The following is a 17,282-nucleotide window of genomic DNA, read 5'->3' on the forward strand; positions in this document are numbered from 1 at the left end:
TTGATGGTTAAAATTCTATAATGGGTCAATGGGTAACCGTGATAAATGAGATATGTCAATTAAAAAAGGACGGAAAAAGAGCAATTTTCAACAATTTTCAACACGCAACTTTATTTTTATGGCTTATCAGACTCATAATCTTTTATTAAAGCATGCATTAGCAATCTATCACATAAAATATCGTCCATATTTTCACTGGCCTCAAATTAAACGATTAAATCAAAATTTTACTTGTTTTAATTAATTTATTCAGATCAAGCTGAAATTAACTCCCTATAAAGGGAAAGTTTCGGAAAAATACACATTAAAAAAAAAAAAAAAAAAAAAAAAAAAAAAAAAAAAAAAACCTGAGCTTGATCGTTATACAAGTTTTGAATGGGAGATATTGTAGTAAAAAAGAAAAATTGCTAGGAATCAACAATTACGAAAAAAAAAATACACAAGATCAAGAAAATGTACCCAAAAAAACACCATTAATTTATAAAACTGGTAGGGAACTGATGTCACAAAATATAATTTAGCTTTGTTAGAAGTTAAGCTAAAAAAATCAAATGAAATATTTGGAGTTGGCTTTCGAAATTGAAAGCTATTCAAGCCCAATTCTGCAAATGGGATTCTTCTTCATCAATCCCAGATCAACCTAACGACCAAGAAACATAAAGTATTATAACAAAAAACCAACAATGAATTCTAATATAATAAAACAGAAAAAAAGAATTAAATATTCATAAGACATACCTTGTGCCCAAATAGATCTCGTATGTTATCAATTCCATACAAGATCATCGTAGGCCTGCAAAAGAACCAAAAAAAAAAACAGAGATTGAAGCTACATAACTAAATAGTCCCTCTTTTCACAGTGCTCGCATATAATATCAAAATTAATTACATCCATTTCAAGATATTCCGTAGGACATGATCTCATTTCTTGGGTTCCAAAAAAGCCATTAATTGTCACAAATTATTCAAAAGCCATGACAAGTTTTTCATCTAATATCAATGTCCCTTCACCTTTTCTTTTCTGTTAGTTCTAGTCATCAATATAAGGAAATCAATACTATATATTTTATAAGAAAACGTAGTTTTTCTATCAGCTAAGGTTGCCACAATATAAGGAAATCAATACTATATATTCTTATAAAATAGAAAACATAGTTCAGATTGCTTAAAATTGTGGCTGGTATATCTCAAGTGCAGTATTCATTATTAGAGAAATGAAACCATATTTAAGCTCACCTCTCAAGTGATAACCCCCATGCAACTACACGGACATCATCTGGAAGCCCCATAGGAAGCAACATCTCGGGTCTGAACATACCCGAATTTCCTATCTCCACCCACTTTCCAAAGCCTTCATGATAACTGGCAAATCAAAGATTAAAGGTTTCAATGCAGGTGACAATTTGGCAAATTTGCAAAGCAAATAAAACAGGTCCCAACTGGTCGAGTTTGGTTCATTTTTCAGTCCAAACCGGATTATGAATACCCACAAATATGATCATGGACACAGCAGTACACTGCTCTAAAATAATACTTGTGCAAAAGAACATGCCATATTTTTTTATTTATTTATATTTTTTTAATGAAAATTTGTCAAGAATAAGCCAATCCTTGCGTTGTTAGCTCAAAATAAGTCAACCTTTGTATTAACTAAAAATAAGTCGACCTTTATATAATATTATCTCAGAATGAGTCGTGACCTGTTGGTTTTATGGGTAACCGGCAGTTTGAGTTAATTATGCCAGTGTCAAAATAAAATTGGTTCTGTTATAAAAATTTAATTATAAATATTTTAATTAAGTACATAATTATCTAATAAAAACAATTATAATACCCCCTCCCACCGCAAAGAAGCCCCCGCCAGCCATTCCCCCACCCCAGACCAGTTTCTTCTCCCCCTAGCACTGCAAGTCGCCCCCAGTCAAAATATTTTAATTAAGTACATAATTATCTAGAGTGAAGATGGTGGGTGGTTGGGGTTGGAAGAATTTTACAAAATAAAAATAATATAAATAAATAAATAAAATGACGGGTTGAATAGGTTGTAGGTCATTTAACCTACTTAGATAATACCCCTAAAAGGTCGACTTATTTTTAGTTAATAAAAAGGTTGACTTATTTAGAGCTAGTCGTACAAAGGTTAGCTTATTCATGACAAAAAAAAAAAAAAAAAAAAAAAAAAAAAAAAAAAAAAAAGAAAAAGATATTTTCTTTTAATCACAATGACAGGAATTGTACATACACATTATACACTATTGTTCTTAAAAAATCTTTCTTACCTGAAGATTTCCATACTAGGTTCAGTGTAAGGGTTGTATGCAGGCTTGAAACGAAGTTTCGTCATCCCTGCACAAATCATGAAACGTTTCTTTACATCACCAGGAGTCATCCAAGTTGATACCAATCACACAGTAGTTATAAAAAAGTTTAAAGGATGTATATGCTGAGTAGCATCCTGCCAAAGCTTAATTTTGGTTTTCTACTCATCAAAAGAGTTTTAAGAAATATGCTGAGTAGCATCAAGAAATAAGTTGGATTTCTATTCTCACTTTTGAAATATTCAGATTCTCTCAGTCAAATAGACCATAGAATAATTTGTAACATGACACTAAAAAAAACTAGACAATAACTTGAATAAACAAAGACAAATCTTACCTAGACGTGAAAAAAAGTCATGCAGTACGCCAATAAGATCCCCTAGGGTGAGACCACGATCGCATATAAGGCCTGAAATGAGAAAATAAATAATTAGGCGAGTAACAAACAACAAATTCTCATTATTTTATCAGAGAAAATTTGATGTGCTGCTAATTCAAAGGTACCTTTACAAAACCACACACTTATGAGCAATAAATGTTAACACAGACGTAACCCAAGTTTAATTATTTTATTTACTTTAAAACAATTGGCCATGCAATAAGAAATTGGCCCTGTTGACCTTAAAGGATACACCGTCATGAGAATTAAAATTTGCAATTAACCTTTGCCAACCATGTACCCAATATTTAAAAACAGGACTATTGCCCAACTAAGAAATAAAAAAAAATAGTTCACCTTCTATCTGATGGAATTCTGCCAAGTGCGTCCTGTCAACAGCTTCATTTCTGAACACACGATCTATTGAAAAGTATTTTTGAGGAGCAAATGGTTTCTACAAACATAAGAAAAGACATGATCAGAAAAAAAGATACATCAATCCAATTGAACACTATAATTTGACAGTCATTAAGCATAAGATACAGATCAAATAAAAGGATAAAGGTTTATTTCCGTCTTCAATCTCTAGGATTTCACTTATTTAAAAGCAAAAGACCTCTCCATATCCGATGTAGAACTTATTATGGTTTCATTTCTTCACCACTTACTAAACATTTTTGCCAAGCATTTGTAATGTGTTACAAATTACAATTAATTTATTAAATTTTCATTTAATTAAAGGGTTATTTGTGGACTTCCAAGTTGTGAGCTTGAATCTTGGATTGAATATTGTTAGAATTGTTGTTCTGATAGATTGACTTGCATCATTAGCCATACGATAGGTGTGTCTTTGGCTCCTTGGCTCTTGCCAATTTGCCATGTTAACTACTTTAGGATTCTAAATGAATTAGGGTTTCTTAGGTTGGTTTGTAGTGTATATAAACGAGTATCCATTCATTGGTTTTCTTTTTGGTCTACTGAAATCCATATCAATGATAGAGGACCAAAAGGGCCTACCAAGGACTAGGGTTGATTTATTATATGTTACACGAACATGTAAACATCTATCCATTTAACTATCCATAAATACACACAAGAAAACAAAAACTAAAAGGCATGGTATTCACATCTCTTCTTAAGTAAATGTATACTGCCCCCATAAACAACTATTCAGCTGATTATCCATCTATCCATCCATGAATACACATGAAAACAAAACAAATAAAAATCATGGCATTCTCTTTACTTCTGAAGTAAATGTTATACTGCCTCAATTAACCATCCAGCTGGTAGGCCACATTTGATTAAAAGAGTCAAGACTCCTCAAGAGCTAAACTAGAATCACATAACAGGTCTAATCCATGTCCTTTTTGGTGATTAATAATGAGAGTTCAAAGTGCAACTTACTAAATCTAGATTTTTTATTAGTAAAATTAATCATAATTTACAAGCAGAGGGAATACTTATGTACAAGTTAGACTTCACAAAATGGATAAATAAATAAATAAATATATATATATATATATATATATATATATATATATATATATATATATATATATATGTATGTATGTATGTATGTATGTATTGAAAAGGTTATATTTCTTTTGTGCATATGTAAATAACAACTATTTAGCACCCAACCATCAAATATGAAGACATTCAATTTGGAATAAAAAGATAACAATTAATGCAATAGCAAAATGACGTCAATTATTCTATACAAAATATGACAGCTCAAAAGAGACAAAGAGGGCCTGAGAGGTTCAACTACCACAAAAAACTTACAGCAATTAAATCATAAGTCATAAAATACCTGTGCAAGTTTATATAGCATTCTTGAAGAAACAGCAGTTGTATGTGTTCGCAAAAGATTTTTGTTCGCCTCCTCTCTTTTCCAGTCATATCCATACCTACATTAAACATAATTCAGAATAATCAAGGGACAATTTTAGAACAAAATATTAAACAGTACTTACAGTTTCTAGGTAGCTTAGGGGTGACCACGTGTAAATATTTTAAGTGGCTAACTCCATGTTTCGTATTTACATACTTAGAAAAACGGAAGGAATGACAAAATGGCACCCCAGGAGTGACACTAGCTTAGTTTTATATTAGCAGACACATTTTTTAGGCATGTTTGCCAATGCATGATTTTAAATATAAATATCTTTAATTATCATTGAGCAAAAGTTAAGTAAATTTGATATTGGAAACGTGTCAGCTAAAAAGAAACTGATAAAAGAATGAGATTGAATAAAATAAAGAAAGAAGAATGTATACCCTCTGGAACCATAACCACCCGATTCATGAACACACTTTACCCTCTCAACATAATCCTCAGGCAGCCATTGGGTAGTGGACGGTTCTGCAGAGTAGCAATTACATATTCATTAAGCACGAAAACCAATGTTCCAAAGTTGCAAATTAGGTTGGCACAACCTCGTAAAAGTAAGCATCATAGCTAGGTCAATGTAGAAAAACTATAAACCCTAGATTTGTGCAAGGACATTAAAAAAATTGAAGATCTTTAAGATTATCTATTATCACAAGGCAAAAAAAAATTGTGGTACAATATAAATATATTAGGACATCATTATAAATCAAGAAACCATCCCCAATCTCTTAAATGAGCATCATGTAAATAATATCAGATGACAACACAATTAAAGTGGTTTTATAATAATACAGCAATAGCAACAATAACAATCATTCCCAACAAAGCAACAAATCAGGGCTAGGACAGGTAAGACGTACTCAGCCTTCAAGGAACTTTTCTAAAAATCCCAAAAAAAAATATGGTAATATTACAGAGAAATTGCAGATAAAGTGAAGGTTTACATAGGGTTGGAGGATAAATTTCAAAAGAATTGATACAAAACATGGAACAATAGATGTCTAAAAGATGCTATTAACATGATAAATTAAACAAACCTTTCAGAAAAAAAGTGTCATGTGAATCACGAGCTGGGTGTTGTTGTGGCTGGAACAACGCATCAAAATTCCAAAAGCTAAAAGAAAAACATTACATTCATCAAACATAAATAAATAAATAAATCCAAGCAAATCATCAAGATGCAAATTCCCAAATCCAACTAAAAATATCCCTGTATTGGGTAGTGCAAATATATTGTCTGCTATACATTAGAATGATTTTTTTTGTTTTTATCAGCTCACATAAAAAGTAAGTCATGAACCATGAGACATTGTTATGAAAAATTATAACATTTTATCATGCAACTTGGAATCTAACCACATAACAGCCTCAATCACAAAATCCTACACATAATGGCTAATGCTTAGCTGTTGAGTGGTAGTAAACGATCAGACTTAAATATTGCCCAATTAAATGGGTGAACAGACTGCTTTAAATAAAAAAAGACAACAGGGCTGTGAACACCCCCCCCCCCCCACCCCAAAACAGCACATCAACATGAGCCTTTAGATACCAAACATTCATCCTTTACAGGAATTACACATAAAGAAATCATACCACACTAGCATAATAGTATAATTCATAAATTTAACATTATGGAGAAATTTTTTAGATTGTCCAATTTTAACATATACATAAGAGCCTTTAGACGCCAAGTGTTAATCTTAATGACAAATATTGTGAAAAGTTCTTTACAACTGGTACCATAAATCATCTTTCCCTACTTTTCTTTTTCAATTCTTCTCAAATCAAAATTTTTATTATGTAACGCCAAATACAATACCATCCACTAATGTAAGATTATTCAATTGCTGCTGAAACTAGAATATAAAATGACTGCTTCGGTCAATGTATGTGCATTCTAAAAGGAAGATAGACATATATGTCATTCACTCTTTGTAAAGATCCTAGACTCCAAGTGTCCAAGTTGAAAGTAGTAATTCTTTTCAAAACACACCAACCACCGTGATAATTACAAATGTGGGTACCTCTATGTTACATGGACTCAGAAAGGAGGATCCAATACTTGTACGGATATGACAGTCTCGTATTCGTCAAGCCCTAAATTTCAGGACACAGTTTCTCTATACGAGTTTTGGACAAGGGTACGGGGACAAGGCAAAAATCTAAATTTTAAAAAAAAATCCCCAAAGAAAATATAAAATCAAATGCAGTCTTTGTGTGACCTAAGCATTTCCTTACAGTTGAAGGGAAAATTGTACAGCACTGCCATAAAACCATTGTTGCTCTACGGTACAGAATGTTGGGCTTCTAAGGAGCACATTAAAAAAATGGAGGTTATGGAAATGCGCATGGTAAGGTGGATGTGCGGGAACACCCTAAAAGATAAAATAAGAAATGAAGTTATTCGCAAGAAAGTAGGTGTGGCGGGCATTACAGACAAACTAAGGGGAAATCGCTGCGTTGGTTTGGGCATGTAAGACGGAGACCCGAGGATGCACCAGTACGAAGAGTGAAAGAGTGGGACCTTGGAGGGGTTAAACGAGAGAGAGGGAGACTGAAAATGACTTGGTTAGAAGGAGTTAGGAAGGATATGAAGTATATGGATTTGCACGAGGATGAGGCATTGGATCGTATGGGATGGAGGAGGAAGATTTTTGTTGATACACGAAATAATCACTTTTGATTCATGTAGCAGACCCTACTTATGGGATTAAGGCTTTGATTGATCGATCGATCGATCGATTGCAGTCATTATTCTCCAAAGGAAAACCCATATCAAATAATAAAATAAAATGAATAAAAAGCCACCTCAAAAGTGGCCACCTATATATTTTTTAATATAAGAAATGGTAAGCCAACCCCAATCCCACCCATATTGCAATATAGTAGCACGTGAATGTTCAGAACTTCATATCACCTCTCTCGCCTATCTCACTTATTTTCAAACGCTATGAAGAATTTCCCGACAAAGTAAGAAGCCAAAACTTCACCCTCTCTCTCTCTGTCTCTCGTGTCCAACTCTACAATGTCGCGTCGACCCGAATTACTTGGATTTCAATCCTGAGTCGGTTTGTGTCATGTCGACACGGATACGAAAGAGTAAAGTGCCGAGCCCATGGAAACAGAGCCTCTAAAACACCATGTCGAATTCCAGTGAAGAGAATTGACTTTTAACCATAGAAACCATGGCCTTAAACATGTCCATTTCAGGAACACAAACTAATTAGTATGGATTTCAATCATTTCATACTTCTAACAACCACTTGAATCAAGTAAACATCCATCATTGTGTCCCAAGTCTCCCAGCAATCAACCACAAGAAAAAAGAATATAACTAATAATGTAATGTAATGGACTGTTTTACAGGCTTAATATTTCTGATTTAATAATGCAATAATAAAGGTGAAAGCTTTAAGATTGATTGATAATTGTGGAAGGGTTACAAAAGATAAGTTAATAGCTTAAGGCTATTACTCTCAAATAGTGAGTTTAGCTCACAACTCTCCAAAATGGCTTTAGGCCATGACTCTCTAAGGTTTCCCTTAATACAAATTTCTGCCTAACCTTTTCTTTCCCTTACCTCTCTATTTATACTAAGGACTATTAACCCTAATAAACCATTATTACTAGAATACCTATACTACCCCTCCAAGTTAGTCTATTTACCGGCCCCCTAAACTTCCACCTTGTCCTCAAGGTGGTTTAAAATCAGATGTTATTGCTCGGCGTTGGCACTGAAGGACATCAACCCACCACTCAAATCGTCCAAACAAAGGCCACACTTCAAATTGTGTTGTAGTATGTGGGGGTGGCAGGGTTTGGGTGATGTAGGAGGAAAAAATCAAAAAGGATTTTTGGTCTAAATTTTGTGTGTTGTAATGGAAGGATCTGTTGGGAGGTTTGGGTGTCGATACATGTATTGAAGAAGGGTGAATAGGTATGGAAGAATGGGTCCTAGACATGGGTTTATAGATTAATGGAGCTGTGGGCTCAAGGGTTGAATAATTGTAGCTGTGTGTTTTAAAAGCTTGGGCTGGAAAATTTGGAATACATCTAATGGGCACAAAATTTGGCTAGAAAATTGCCAGACCTCATTAAAGGGATTAAGGGTGGGTAAATGGGGAGATAATAAATCACGTGCCACAAAAAACCTAACTTCGGCATGGTGAGCATTATTGTCACCGTACTTTGCCATCTCTCCACTCCTCATAATTACAAATTTGCCCTTACTAACATACTCTATCACTGGCTTCCTCTCCAAGCTAAACCGACTCAAGTCAAATTTTTCTTCATCTTTTTTCCATGATGCTTCTAGAACCCACCAAATATCCACCATTCATGAAGTTCACCCTTCACTCCACCACCTGCAAAGTACCTCAGTCCACCTTCGATTAAGCCACCTCCGACTAAGAAACCACCACCTGTAAAACCATCAGAAAAATTGCCATTCTTCACCCTTCCTTTACTTTGCAGCTCATCGTTCATGTTCCTAAGACCAACGGCGGTAACTTGTTCCCGCATCCCACACCAACATCCCGACCACCACCTAAACCACACGCACCAAACACTCCTTTCACAAAGCCACCTCCGTCCCTGTTCACTGCTAGTGGTGGTCTTACAACTACATTCACCTTTTTCAGCAAGGAATCCAAGACCACCTCCGGACCCACTGCAATCACCACCGCCATTCTCGAAAATTCCTCCTAACCACCCACCACAAAAAATACCAGCCATGCTCCCTCTTACAGTATCGAGAACACCCCCAATTCCACATGTTCCACCACCAAATTCGCTATTGGCTCCACCTTAACCTCCACCAGCGAATCCATCCCCAAAATCGCCAAGCCTACCACTAGATTTGACTCCACTAAAACCCTCGTCAAGGTTTTCCGAACTACCAACAGTTACACCCCCTACAAAAATTCCCTTATCATCTTCTAATCTAGGGTGTACCTGCTCCTCTTCATTATCTGCATTTTCATCTTCCAATTTTGCTAGATAGTCTTCTTTCTTCGTCTTCATTGGAGAAGAGGCTTTGTTAGTATTTTCCAATTCTCTTTGAACATTCCGATGATTCTCTTCGTGATTTCCTCTACATCCTTTGAGAATATCAGAGGTGACGCTTTTGTTTCCTCTTCGATTGATTGTCAGAAATGATGGTGTTGGTTGCTCCTGCCGAGGACATTACAGATGACGAGCTGAAACGACTCCCCAACACTACCTTCAGAACCCGCACTCACGTATTGCTAGCCACCTGTGTTCACATTCAAACCACTGCAACGCTTCACCACTAAGCCCAATGACGGCAGCTTTCAATTTTACCTCCTCATTTAACTGGAAAAATTGGAAAGTATCCTCTAGTTGAAGCATCCTGTTATCCAGATTCCTTCCATTAAATTCAGGAAGTTGAAGCTCGCATCGGACTCTTCGCTCGTCATTGAGATCTGAAATTCCACGCTCTCTCTTGCTGGAAATGTATGCGAATTCCTCCTGGATCCAATTCTGCATATGCTGTGATGCCTCTTTTCCAGCAATATCAAACACTATTTTTTTTTTAAAAACAATTAATTCGGAGTGGTGGTTACTGGCACCGGACCGCCAGCTGCTCTGATACCATGTGTAATAGACTGATTTACTGGCTTAATATTTCTGATTTAATAATGCAATAATAAAGGTGAAAGCTTTAAGTTTGATTGATAATTGTGGAAGAGTTACAAAAGATAAGTTAATAGCTTAAGGCTATTGCTCTCAAATAGTGAGTTTAGCTCACAACTCTCCAAAACGGCTTTAGGCCATGACTCTCTAAGATTTCCCTCGATACAAATTTCTGCCTACCCTTTTCTTTCCCTTACCTCTCTATTTATACTAAGGACAATTAACCCAAATAAACTATTATTACTAGAATACCTATACTACCCCTCCAGGTTAGTCTACTACATGTAAAAACTCCTTTAACTGCAGCAAAGGGAATCCCTACAATAATTATCCTCCTCAAAGTATTTTTATTAACAAGACCAAGTACAAATAGTGAAATAGGACATGTTCCAAACAAATTAGTCTCCAATCAAATAAAAATATGTTCGTTGCCAGACCATAAGTTCACTGCTATTGTTTATTCAGTAGATAGAAAATCCAACAGGCTGCTCCTTATTGAAACATCACTTAACATGTGTAGTGGGGAAAAAGAATCAAAGAAAGCCACAAAAACAATTAAGTAACAGCAAGTCACCATTTGTGATCATTGGAAGTAAATATTGTGCATAGAGTACTACTATCTTAGCTTAGCCTCTTAAGTTCAAAGATATTCTGTAACTTGTAGCTTTCCGAGTGACAGGACACAGAAAGGTCATATGACACAAAGCTTGCATTAGATATTAAAATAAATGGAAAAAGAATAAGAAGCAGTGGCTTTCTCAGTTAAGTATCATTTTATATGACAACAGGTATGGGCCGTATGGCAGAATTTAAGGCTTTCTTTGAATTCAGGAAATCATAAATATTTACTTGTTACACATAGCACACAATAGTACATATTTGCATGACAATATTAAAATTAAATAATACAAATAGGCTAATAGCATAGATCAGGAAGTTAAAGTATTAAGTAGACAACAGACAAGTACTACTTGAAAGAACAAACGTACCTGCTTTCGACATAATTGTTTGTTGGCATTTCCTCAAAGCTGCGCCCAGACCAAGACAAATTTGTAAAGCCAATAAAATATCAACAGAGATCAGAGCAAATTCTTTCATCAAAATAAATACATGAACAAGAAAATAGAATGCAATTAATTATTAAAAAAAATAAAAAAAATATATAAAAGAGACGAATGGAATCCTACCCCATCTGAAGAAATATGTCTTTCAATTGCTTCCGAACCTGAAACGTTGAATGATGTCAGACATAACAAAAATTTAAAATACCAGTTGACAGATCAGGATGATGACGATAATAATAGAAATTAAGAAAAGAAATCTGACAGGCAAGAGTTTACACTTGAGCAAAGTAAGAAAAAACTGAGTGAAAACTAAGAATAAAAAAAATTCCTTGTCAAATCTTACGGACTTAGGATGTAAGCATTTTCCTTCACCTAAACAAAGCGCATCTGCTACATTGAATGCCCTGCATTAATCCTATCTTCTAACATCTCTTGCTAAATTACTACCATATTGTTCAATTGGCAAAATATACCTCCTTTTTTTAAAGTACTCGAGAATCTCAACACTTTACACTTTCGCGCTAGCCACTGTAAAACTATGACCATTAATATTTGTAATGTATATTTGTAAAATATAAAAGATATTCCGATAATAAAAACTGAGACGAATCTAATGAGATACACTTGAATATGTTTCTTTATGTATAAATTACAAACGATGGTCAAAGTGGAGTTTTTTAGCAGTGCCAAAAAAATAAAATGTCAAAAACTTTCAAAATCGGGGGTATCAATACAGTACATTGCTTGCAGATCTTTTTTCCAATTCTATAATAGTGATTGATGACAGAAATATTAAATTACAAGCAGATTGGTTAAGCACGTGCTCATTCCAATATGTCATTGCCTAGTTGGAACTTGTAAATACAAATAGACTTCTGAAAGTTCTAACCACACAATCAGCAACTACTTAAAACAATAGTACAATAACATGCAATTATGCAATTCAAATTTTCAAATTAGTCAAAAAGTTGCATTTAAACTAAATAACAAATTGCTGCAACCAAATGGAAATGCTTAAAAAAACTACCCCTGGAAAGAGAATTTAAGCAAATAGAACCAGCACCCTAACCTTGAGTAAGGGATGCAAATGACCACCTTCAGGTGGAAGACCCTTAGCATTAAAGTTGTATTCTTTGAGTTCCAAATCCTTCCAGGCACCACTTGAGATAACATGCCAGCATTAGAAAGTCAAACAGCAGGAAAAAAAATATTCTGAAACCAAGCTCCCACCACAATGTCAAAAAGTCACACAAAGTTTGCTCATAGCAACACAAGTACAGATTACACTCATTACAGAGCACCAAGGCACAAAAGGCTAATTTGTAAGTATGCCAAAATTGGAGCGAGGGTATGCGACAATGAAAACTGTGGAAAAGGATCACAAGACACAACTTCACAAATGGAACAAGGCCTGAAAGCCAACAGATTTTCAAACCAATTCATCACTGAAGCTTAAAAATCAACACTGGAAACACCATCAATTTATCAGAGCAATACCAGGCTTAAGCAATAAATGCCAACATGTGTGTGTGTGAGTGTGTGTATTTATATATTGCAAGTCAGCTAAGTGAGCTAACAATATCCAAAATAATCAATTTCTACCTAAGTATTTAACCTTACCTTGTTCACTTATAGGTCAAGCAAGCTGTAGAAATTTATCTCCCCATTACATGGTCTAAAAATATAAAAATGATTGCAAGCTATTGCTGTCCTTGAATAGGTAAATGGCTTCAGAATATGTCCACTGATCACTCTCTTATATTGGGCATACTCACTCAATTAGTACAAGAGGAAGAAATTAGGTTTCATGCTTATATATCTAATTTCACGAAATAATTAATGTTCCCTTCTTCCTAGTTGACAAATTTTTAGACCAAGAAAAGCACAGCAGCATTGAAATTGCTCTTCACATTATAAAATGGGAGTAATGCACCTCGAATAGAGAACATCAGTACCAGCAGACTGAATAATGCACTGACGCATAAAAAACACCCTTTCCCAATCAGATGCATGAGTGAAATACCTTTGCAAATGCTCTCGAGTCAGATCAGTTGCTGCTTTTTTCCTTTTTGGGGCATAATTTGGACCCTTTCGAATTGAATATCCCTTCCATGTCCTAGCAAATACAAAAGATGAGTTAGCAGTGTAACAGCTCACAATGTGCATGCTGGAGACATAAGTATAAGAACAGTACATGATAAGAAACTAGCATAGAGTCATTATCCAATATGTCAGCTGAAAACAGATAAAGTATAATAAGAGAGCATGAGAAATCCTTACTGCAAGGTTATCAGTTTTCTCCGTTTGAGAGCATCAATATCATCTTGCTTAACCACCTGCAGACAAGAAATTCGCCAATTAAAGCTAAACAAAGAGACTATAGAAAAATTTCCTTAATATATGGGCAAGGCAGACAAACTATCTAAGGAAAACACAAACAAGTAGCAAATTAAGAAGCATACCTACAAATTTAAAATTGTTTTTTTAAATTACAGTTTTCATCGCAATAACCTATTATGAAACACCAAGTCTGGAACTCTGGATGGATCAATAATATGAATTATAACCCCCAACTAGCCAAGCCTTGTAAAGAGGTTACTACCAAAAGTCCCACAAAGAAATTATTTATCAAAAACAGAACAGCATAACCAGTAGAGCACTTACTGCCCCGGCCAAACAATATATAAAGGCAGAACCAAAGGATCCACTCTTAATTCATAGAATCATAGGGCATTTGTCCAGCTTCGTAGTAAATATTTAGTTACGTTTAAATTTATGGAAGCAACCCACTACAGCTAAATTACAATACTCACATACTCTAACAACAAACTGATCAGAGAACATTGTTAACTGTTCAAATAAATACATTGGAAGATGCTACTAGTTCCTAAGCCTGAGAAGTGGGACCTCATCACATAAATAATGTCAGCATTTAAAATACCAAACAAGTAAAGACACCATCTCACCTTCTCAGCTTGTATATGTGTAAGCAAGTCCTTGACCTTATCGTCGACATGTTGAACCTGCAACAGAAAACTGAATTAATATTCATAAAATCAAGCTGCACAAACACAAATATATACATATATAGATAAGCTTACATTTGTACTTCACTACACCAAAACAACCACCACCACTATGTACAATGTATTTGATAGAAAGGTCGAAATTATAACCCTAAAACCCTTTTCTTCTTATACAATTTGACCCCAATTATTGAGCATCAAGGCACCAAACAAGGCTTGGCTCACTTGATAACGTTCTTAAATAGGGGTTCGAATTTTGCAAGTGAGGGGGTGGGGATCCCCTTCCCTCTCCCCCTACTCACAAATACTAGCCAAAGAAACTATGAAGATTGAGGTATGGTCAGGGTTCATCTCCACACCTGTTTAAAATTTTAAAAAGTGAATACTAAGGCACTGTGCTGAGTTATGTCTTTCAAAAATAGAGACCAAAATTTTGCTACGACTGATATGCCGTTTCCAAGCCCTTGTGTGGTCAGTCTTAGTCGATTTCAATTCACATCATAGCAGATTGCACATCAAATCTCAAAGTATGAAGGAATTGATAGACGTAATGTATGCAAATACAAGCCCGAAACACACAAATGTAAATTTTATTGGTTTTCTGACAGCACTTTCGAGGTGTTTGGTACACACAACTAAGGTATAAGGTTTGGATATGAAGTTGCTAAAAGCCTAAAACTCATACATAGTGTTTGTTTAGGAAGATTTCATTTTCTAAACCTATAACTCAAGCTCACAAGGTATTGGGTTAAAAACCTAAGGTGGGAGACGGGTATGTCTGTACGTATCATACCAAACCCATATTCCTGAACAAAACCCAACACTTGGAATAAAGAATCAAGTTCAAAATCCATGATTCTAAACTCATACCAATTTGTGAACCAAACACCCCTTTCATATGCTTCAAGAGCCTAAGATAGTTCAATCTTGCCCATTTTAAATATTTTAATCGAGACTTCTCACTAACTGTAACTGATGATAGTAACAGGTGAGAACAATTTAACGGCTTCATGTGGACGTTCATGTTTGGTAATGCTATTTTATCGAACCTTAGATAAAATTGTTATTATAAAAAATAAAAAAATAAAAAATAAAAGCAGCTGTTTTTTAAAATGTAATAAATAGAAAACAGAAAAGTTGAAAGAATAAGGAACAAACAAAATATAGAAAACAAGAAAAATAATGAAGTTTGAAATTTCAGGAGTACCACACAAGTATAGCTGAAATGTAGCATAGTTTAGAAAGTAATAAATAATAATCTTTCCAATAATGGAACTTCAAGAAATTTACCTTTCTGGATACCGATTGCTTTCCTCTCTCCACCCACTTATTCTTCATAGCCTGAGAAAATCCAATCTTAAAAACAGAAGGATCCACCTTTTTCTGCATCCAACATGAAAACTCAAATTAAGATCCTTCACTTTATCAAAAAGAACAATCAAATATACAGCAAGCAAAAACTGCCAACCTGAAGTTCATCAGGTGAAATACCCTCAGGTGGTATAGCTGAGAATACTTGCATTTCAGGAGAGCCTGCAGCAGCATAAAGTTTTCCTTCTTCAGTGAGAACCCAGTTTTCCTTCTTAATATCCTACAATGGCAAACACACATATTCACTATAATAAATGCAATAAATGCATAAATCCAAGAAAAAAATTGGCCTAATATCCTGTATTTTCAAAAACACATATTAGCTATGAATAATCCAATTTTAATACAAGAAAATACCTTTCCAAAAGACTAAATCCATAGGCAAAGGCGCAAACAATTTTAACTTTTACATTTTCATCAAGTTAAATAAACTGAACTAAATTCACAAATAGGCACTCAAGTTACACCCTCCATTTGCATTATTAATAAATAAAATGGCTACCAGAAAGGAAAATAGTAGCTGCTAAACCTCACTGTCAATAATTTCCCATCCAACCAAAATACAAAATAACACCAGTTTTTTTTTTTAATTTGTAAATTTAGAAATTAAAAAACCATAACACATTCTTCACCTCTAATTAAGCAAAAAGATCTGTGCATACTAAGCTGATTTACACCTTCTAACATAGCATTCACTTTTAATTTTCTAAACCTCCAAGAAAAAAAAAGAGGATTTTTGATAAAACAAATTCAAGTACAACCAAATCAAAATAAACTGCACAATTCAGCTTCAAGAAAATAGACAAATCCCCAATATGTAATTTACTACGCAATCATTCAGTTGCAGAGAGAAGGAAAACCTGAGCAAGAACAAGGCCATAGCCATTAAGGCTCTTGGTAACATTGATCACTTCATCATGATCAATCCCAAATTCAGAGGCAAATTTTCCAGAATCTGGAATTTCTTCGGTCTTTTCCAAATAGAGCAAAATAGCGTCTTCCGCCATCTTTCGCTAATAATCCTACAATAGTTGATTGGTATTATTTGTGAAATTGACATGATGAATACAAATAGAAACAACAACTTACCTCAGAAGCAGCTTCAATGGGGTATACAAATATCAGAAGGTGCTTCAATGGAGAACGTTGAGTACTTGAGTGCGCTTCAATGGAGAACTGAGAGAGAGGAAGATGAGGAGATTTTTTTTTTTTTTTTTCTTAATCGCGAATTTAGAGTTGTTCAATGGGTTGGAGCCCCATTAAAAAACCCTAACCCGCCACAGCTATAAATGGGTCAGGCGTCTAATAAGAAAGACTAACTAAAGCCCATGCCACGCACGGTTATCTTAAATTTTATATCGAATTATTACTTTTTATATAATGTATTAACAAAAAAAATTATTTTTTACCAATGTAAATAACTTAAATTAAATCTATATCCAATATCATAGACATCAAAGTTATTACCCTTCGTGTTTTTTTTATACATCGTACTCCCTCTGTCCCATAATACATGACACAGTCAAACATTGCACACATGTCAATACACTAGTTTGACTTTATTTTTAT

General features: G+C 34.5%; 1 protein-coding gene across 1 annotated transcript; it reads right to left on the reverse strand.

Moving 5' to 3' along the window:
- Positions 1-453: 453 nt before the first annotated feature.
- On the reverse strand, positions 454-17,043 carry LOC110723256 (phenylalanine--tRNA ligase alpha subunit, cytoplasmic-like). The gene is made up of 19 exons (XM_021902597.1): positions 16,803-17,043; positions 16,574-16,735; positions 15,811-15,933; positions 15,633-15,725; positions 14,283-14,339; positions 13,597-13,652; positions 13,340-13,432; positions 12,386-12,476; positions 11,440-11,477; positions 11,242-11,280; positions 5,632-5,708; positions 4,981-5,065; positions 4,514-4,610; positions 3,055-3,151; positions 2,656-2,727; positions 2,280-2,346; positions 1,237-1,362; positions 739-793; positions 454-640 (listed from the first exon to the last, which is right to left on the reverse strand). Exons 2-19 carry the CDS (start codon positions 16,718-16,720, stop codon positions 587-589), a joined length of 1,467 nt encoding a protein of 488 aa, XP_021758289.1. The 5' UTR covers positions 16,721-16,735; positions 16,803-17,043; the 3' UTR covers positions 454-586.
- Between the last annotated feature and the right edge of the window lie 239 nt (positions 17,044-17,282).

This window comes from Chenopodium quinoa, unplaced genomic scaffold, assembly GCF_001683475.1.
Source record: "Chenopodium quinoa cultivar QQ74 unplaced genomic scaffold, ASM168347v1, whole genome shotgun sequence".
NCBI classification, from domain to species: Eukaryota; Viridiplantae; Streptophyta; class Magnoliopsida; order Caryophyllales; family Amaranthaceae; genus Chenopodium; species Chenopodium quinoa.

What these genes read in the sequence shown, in the direction of transcription:
- LOC110723256 (XM_021902597.1), bottom strand. Translation starts at nt 16,720, where the DNA reads ATGGCGGAAGACGCTATTTTGCTCTATTTGGAAAAGACCGAAGAAATT. An exon ending in AGCAATCGGTATCCAGAAAG is followed by an intron (nt 14,340 to 15,632) that starts GTAAATTTCTTG and finishes TTTCTGTTGCAG; the next exon opens with GTTCAACATGTCGACGATAA. An exon ending in ACTCGAGAGCATTTGCAAAG is followed by an intron (nt 12,477 to 13,339) that starts GTATTTCACTCA and finishes TGTTATCTCAAG; the next exon opens with TGGTGCCTGGAAGGATTTGG.